The sequence below is a fragment of the Nannospalax galili genome, unplaced genomic scaffold (assembly GCF_000622305.1).
Source record: "Nannospalax galili isolate Female #2095 unplaced genomic scaffold, S.galili_v1.0 scaffold7, whole genome shotgun sequence".
Lineage (NCBI taxonomy): Eukaryota > Metazoa > Chordata > Mammalia > Rodentia > Spalacidae > Nannospalax > Nannospalax galili.
The window spans coordinates 10,573,054-10,580,135 of record NW_008359081.1 but is presented as its reverse complement, the minus strand read 5'-3'; the positions used below and the strand labels follow the sequence as shown (position 1 = coordinate 10,580,135).

General features: G+C 35.2%; 1 protein-coding gene across 1 annotated transcript in view; it reads left to right on the top strand.

Annotated features, from left to right (window-relative positions):
* The window catches only part of Dmd (dystrophin), a 2,373,110-nt gene that overhangs the window by 1,017,185 nt on the left and 1,348,843 nt on the right, over nt 1–7,082 (top strand). Inside the window, exon 33 of the mRNA XM_017795501.2 lies at nt 1,510–1,665. Coding sequence (XP_017650990.1) covers nt 1,510–1,665 — 156 coding nt within the window. The remainder of the gene's footprint in view (nt 1–1,509; nt 1,666–7,082) is intronic.

Below are 7,082 nucleotides of genomic sequence, written 5' to 3'. Positions count from 1 at the left end.
TATATATGTTGTTCAAAGCACTGGCTTGGTTGAATCTGATTCTGGTTAAAACCAACTGAAATGACCTTTCTGTAAGAATGTCTTCATATGCCTTCAAAAAATTTTGTTTTAGACATGATTTCACTGTAGCATTGACTGGCCTCGAATTCAAAGAGATTGCCTGATGTTGCATCCCAAGTATGGGCATTAAAGACGTGTGGCACCCAACTGGATTAAGAAAAATTATTATTTTTTTGCTAAAATAAAAGTTCTTGCCAACATGAACACAAATATAAAGAACATTTTTCTTCTTTAGTTCTAAATGTTTTCTTTCAAGTTGAAGAAAGTGAATTTGTGGCTAAATGTATCATCGGTGAACTTCATGAAAACAAATAAGAAAATGATTTTAAGTTTAAACAAGGAAATATTTGCATTCATCAATAATATTAAATTGCTGTAACTGATACTCAACAAAAATGAATGATTTCAGTGCTTTAAAATATGAAGGCTTTTTTATATTTGCTAAGATGTAAATAAAGTAAAAATTCAAGAATGAAAAAGTAAGGAATACTAACATTAGTCATTAAAGTTGGCTTAGGCTTGAAGCAGATTATTTATGTGGCCTTATTTAATTAAATGATTGATCAGCCTTTAATGTTTAGTTTCAGACAATGATTTTAAACTGAAAAGAGAAAACAAGCTCAAACTTTGTTCTAATTCCAAGAATAATCTATGTACAGCCACGGTTTTTCTCTTAGTAAAAGTAATATAATTATCGTGTAGATTAAGCTCTCATCAAATTAATGCAGCAATGCATAATGTCAGTCACGTTATGTGTGTGCGCGCGCACACACACACATATATATATATGAACACATGCCTGCATATATATATATGTATATATATCCATATATACATCTAAACTCATATATTTCCTGGGAAGCAGCTATGAAACAAAAGTGTAACGCCATAGTTGCGTTGACATTATAGAGATGAGTGTACCTTGCCTCCAAGGTTACAATACTGACCTCATTGGGTTTTATTAGGTAACCTACGTTCATAAAAGAATATGTACATGCTTAGCAGTAGTGATATACATGTACATTTTAAATGATATACTTATATTTATACTTAAGTCAATATCTATAAGAATGAATGTATTTGTATATTCCACTTAAAATATTTAATATTCAGTTGCCCCTTACATCTGATATTATATACATTGAAACAATGATGTGGAAATTTAGATGCTCCATGACATATAATATAAATGTAAGACTGAAAATCAAGTTCTTGTAATACATAGAAATGACCTCTATGAATTTATATTGAAAAGTGAACTACGTACATGCAATCCTTTAATGTTATAAGAATGGCAGCATATTATGTATTATGTGTGTATATAATCACAAATCACAGTTATCTCATGGACACAAAAGAGCAATTAAGATGAATTATATTTCTTAATATTACTAATAAAATATTGAACAATGTTGCATATAATTACTTTTGCTTCATGTTTTGACTTAGAATTTGTATAAAAGCCTGAGCGAAGTGAAGTCTGAAGTGGAAATGGTGATTAAAACTGGACGTCAAATTGTACAGAAAAAGCAGACAGAAAATCCCAAGGAGCTTGATGAAAAAGTAACAGCTTTGAAATTGCATTATAATGAGTTGGGTGCAAAGGTGCGTGCCTTTTGAGACCACAAATGCTTTTTTGTCAGTATCCTTATAATTGTCAAACAACACACAATGAAGAACATACTGTGAGTTTCAGAAATCCTTATTGTGGTTTTGAAGAGGTGGCTCAGTGGTGAAAAGCACTTGCTGCTTTCCAGAGACCAGGGTTTTGTTCCCAGAAGCAACATTGTTGCTAACAATTGTCTATAATTCCAGATCCATGGACTCTGGTGTCCTCTTCTGACCTTTGTGAGTTTCTACATATGTGTTGCACTTACATACATGCAGGCAAAACAGATACATATAAAATAAAAATAAATAAAATTAAAAACTAAAGACAAGTCCTTATAGTGATTCTCTCTCACACACACATATAAATATGAATATATACATAAAATCAACTGAAATTCATATTAAGATTTCATCAGTTTCTGCCTGTCAATATAATTTGAAAACTGCATAAAGCTTAGGTAAGTTTTTATTGTTATTTCAGATAGTTATAAAAGGGTTTTCTTCTTCAAAAGTCTCTCTTTTCGGAGTAATAAAGATGGGAATAATATAAATATTTCACATTATCATACCTATTTACATTCAGTTACAAGAGAGTGGAAACATTGCACAAAACACTATTTGATATAGCACATTTAGCACATTCTAGAACAATTATTTCCCTAGATGAACTCATCTGGTAAACAAGAATAATTAAATCTAAACATGGTGTGGAATTCAATTTTGGAAACTTTTTATTGACCTTTTGTACATTTCATACAACAGTTATTAACCAAATTTAGATGCCATCCCCCATACATGCCACCCATACCCTCCACTGGACCTCCTATATGTCCACATATACCCCATCAAATGAGATTCTTTTCTACTGCTGCAAATATCAGAGTATTTCATCAACTCTACGTAATAATTAAAGACGATCTCATCCGTTCTTCCATCTGCTCTTTCCAACACTGTGGAACATCTAAGGTTTTTTTTTTTTTTTTAACCTCAACTTAACTATTCTGTATAGATTTCCAGATGTGGTGGCTTCAAATTATGACAATAAATTAGCTTTTTTTTCTTAGATGTCATTGCAATATTTTATTTACTATTCATACACACATACACGTGTTTGGATCAATCTTAACCCTCTATTCCATCCCCCCAGAATACTTCTCTACCTCTTTTTAATATTAGACAGTTCCAGGGCTGGAGAGAGGGCTCAGCGGTTAAGAGCACTGACTGCTCTTGCAGAGGGCCAGGGTTCGATTCCCAGCTCCCACATGGCGTCTATGAACGGTCCTTAACTCCAGTTTCAGCGTAATCCGAAGCCCTCTTCTGACCTCTACGGCGTTGCATGACACGGGTGCACTCTTTTTAAATTTTTGCTGTTGTTACTTTTACATGGCACAAATTCATTTTTGGGAATATGTGATCTTTATTTACAACAGTTTAACATAAAAGCTGCACAAACTAAACTAAAATAATATGACAATTACTATTGTTTTCTGGACAGGAACTCATGGAGCACAGACTTTCCTTGAGCTCAGTATGTAGCTGATACTGACTTTGAAGTCTTAATTCTTCTGTTTCCAACTCCCAGGTGCCAGAATTACAGTCATATGCCTGGTTGATATGTACCCTTATTAATAATGAAAAATATTTTGGGGGAACTATGATTATTTCAGTTTACACTTTCTAATATAAATTTTAATCTGGGCTTTTTCTTTATGAGAGTGTTTGCATGAAACCATTGTCAGTACATAAGTAATTTTTGCATTGAACAGAACAGACTAAATCATTTAGAATTAAAACAATAAAAATGATATTAGAAGACTATTAGAGCCCAGAGCTGATTTTTATTAAGAATCTAATGACTCTAATAATGATACAAAGCCCTGTTTATCTCCGAAAGTACATACTTAAGGGCTTCTGTTTATTTTATCAACTTGACACTTAGTAATATCATTAAGACAAAATGAAAGAAATGCAAAGAAATCACACTTTAATATCCTTGTACAATTCAGCAAAAATAGAGGGTATAAATTTGTACCTGAAGTAAATATTAGTTTAGAAACAATGAATAAGGTTTCGTGTGCTAGTACCATCTTGTAAAAATATCTTAGGTCATATATTTCTTGCCTAAGGGAAAAATGTTTATTACCCTTCAAAACATCTTCGACAATGGTGATTTTTCAACAAATGCAATGGAAAAACAATTGTGTTTGATGGAATTATTCTTTTAATATACAAAAAGGAACCACTGTAATTTAATTATCCTCACCATTTATATGGTTGGACTTATCTCAATTAAGTACATATTCATGTGTAAGGAATAGCTCATAGTGTCCTAACCAAAGGATAGAATGGGGAGGGGGGGACTTAAGTAACAGCAATTGATTTCTCAAAATATTTAAGCCTGCTAGTTCAAGCTGAAAGTGCTTATCTATTTATTTCTTAGTAAGGACATTCTTATAAAGCAACAGAACTATTAGATTAGAGACTGACACTTAAAACCATATTTAACCTTATTTAAGTCCTTAAGAAAACTCATTCAAAATACAATCATATTCAGGATTAAGATTTCTGAATATGAACTTTGGGGATGATGATTTAGTCCATAATAATTTTCTTACAATAAAAACTTGTTCATTTCTCAATAATAATAATAAAATGCCAATATTGTCACACAGACTACAAAGCATATCTTATATCTTAATTTAAATAATTTTAATGAGTGATATTCAGTTTCTCTCCCTTGATGTAAGAGTATCTGCAATTTATTTGAAGTCTTCCCTTTGCTTTGACTTTTATGAAAGTATGCATGAATAGCAATATTTGTATTTTCAAAATACAGTTGTGTTCATCAAACAGTGACTACTATAGGTGGTAATATTTTTAATGTCTTTTCTCACAGATTTAAAACAATGTTAAAAATTTCCTTAAGGTGGCAGTGTCTCCTGATTTAAAAAAACCTTATTTAGCTGGATATAAACAAAATTAAATAAATAAAAATCAATAATGCATTAGTTTCAGGAAAATTGGATTTCTTTGAAAATTTGCATCTAGAAATCTTTCTAGCAATAGAGCATAAAAGCAATATAATTCTGCACAGAAACAAAATATAAAGACTATGTTGTCTCTCATTCACAAATAAAACCCTTGCAATCCTAACAGTGGATGTTTTTAATTCCCTTAGAGAAAATGTAGAAAGGAATACTTGTTAAAGTATTGAATCCTGGTCACTGAAATGGCTCAACAGACAAATGTGTTTGCTGAGTTTGAAGCCCAGGACCCCACATGGAGGAAGGAGAGAACCTATACCTATAGGTTGTCCTCTGGTCTCTACACATGCAATATGCCATGGGCTTTCCCATACAAACACACACACACACACACACACACACACACGTGCATATGAACATATGTATACACATGCACAATAATAAATGAAAACGAATTGTGAATCTACAGCCTCAGAGTGTGACTCAGGCATTAAAGTGCTTGTCTCACAAGCATGAAAACCTGAGTTGGGTTCACAGAACTCAGATAAAAATGCTGGGCATAATGGACCATACTAGTAATCTGAGTGCTGGTGAGACAGAGGCAGGAAAATTCGTGGACTCTCTCATGAAAACTACTGAATTTAGAAAGATAGCATCAAAGGAGGTGGACAGTGTTCTTGAGAATGACACCTTAAGTGGTCTTCTGTTTGCTCGTCTGCATAGACATGTGCATTTGCACTCAAACAAAAGTATGCACACTATCACACACATGTACCCACACATGACACCACCCACACACATCAAAAAATTCAAATTGCATCCACAACTAAATATTTTCTAATGTAAATGTACGCATATCTATTATTTTTTTAAAAAGTTAATTTGGGTGTGTATTTAAAATTTGTACCAGATTTTTAAAATATTTTATTTATTTTTAATATTTTTATTTTATGTATATGAGTGTATTGCCTGCATGTATGTGAGTGCACCCATGTGGAGCAATGCTGCGGAGGTCATAAGAGGGTTTCACATTCCCCTGGAACTGGAGTTAAGGACAGTTCATAGCCGCCATGTGGGTTTTGGGAATCAAACCTGGGTCCTCTCCAAGAGCAGTCAAGTACTCTTAAAAGATGAACCATGCTTTCTTTTACCAGTTCCACCTATATGAAGATAAGACAAAGGTCCTACTCGACCATGGTTGGCTTTGCTTGAAGGCATGGAGGAAATGATTCCTCTGTGTTGACCCTCCTCTGTGTAGACTGGACACTGGTTCAAGTCCATCTGGTGGGGTCTCCTCGGCCTCCCTGTTCAAGAGGACAGGTGACCCACCACCATTACAGGACATTTTGAGAGATGCTCATAGTCCCCTGGAACTAGTCGACCTAGGAGGGCAAGGAGCAAAAACTGTCCTTTATGTCCTTCTGACCAAATTTTAGTATAGACCTTAAAGTATGTCTTTTAAACAACCAAGAAGGTTAGTTCCACCAGTCTGGTACTTTTAATTACTTTGTGTCATGTAGATAAATCCTGGGCAAAGACCAATTGTTCTCTGCTCCTCCCAAGCCCATGTGACCCCTGAGGAACAGATCCTCAAATGACCTTAAGAGCAAAAATAAATTGGTGTCCTAGTTTGTTCTTCATTGCTGTGACAAAATACTCTGACCACTACCAACTTGGTGTGAGGAAAGGGTTTATTCAACTTACATCTCCCAGGTGGCAGTCATCAGAGAGCCCAAGGTAGGAACACAGGGCAGGAACCTGGAAGCAGGAGCTGGAGCACAGGCCATGGAGGATCACTGCTTACTGGCTTGCTCCCCTGGCCCCTGCTCAGCTTTCTCTCTTATCCAACACAGGCCCACCTTCCCAGGGGTGACACTACCCACAGTAGGCTGGGCCCTCCCACATCATTCAACAGTCAAGAAGATGTCCCACAGACATGGCCACAGGCCAGTCCAATGGAGTCAGTTCCCCAATTGAGCCTCCCTTAACCCAGGTGTGTCAAGTTGACACTAAAGCTATCCAGCACAATTGGTTTATCTCGGCCAACTGTGTGGCCTTAAACATTCAAAAGGAAAGTATAACCAAAGATTAAAGGGGTCAATATAATTTCTTAAGAGTCCATATGTGTAGCTAAAGGATACATAACAAGCATCAATGTGAGATAGGAGATACCTTCTTTTGAGTTGTTGGCCAGAATGGCCAAAGGGACTCCCAGGTAGTAACACAGCATAGAACTAGGAAAATGAACAGCAGACCCCAATCTTATCTAAAGGAATATTGACAACTGATTGCTGGTAGATGAGGAACAGCTGACGCTCCTAAAACAAAGACCTCTAGATTGGCTAACTAGATTCACCAGAAGGGCAAGTAGTGGGGAATGGCTGGGGGTGCTGACAACACAGCAGACAGTAGCAGGGATATCAAAGT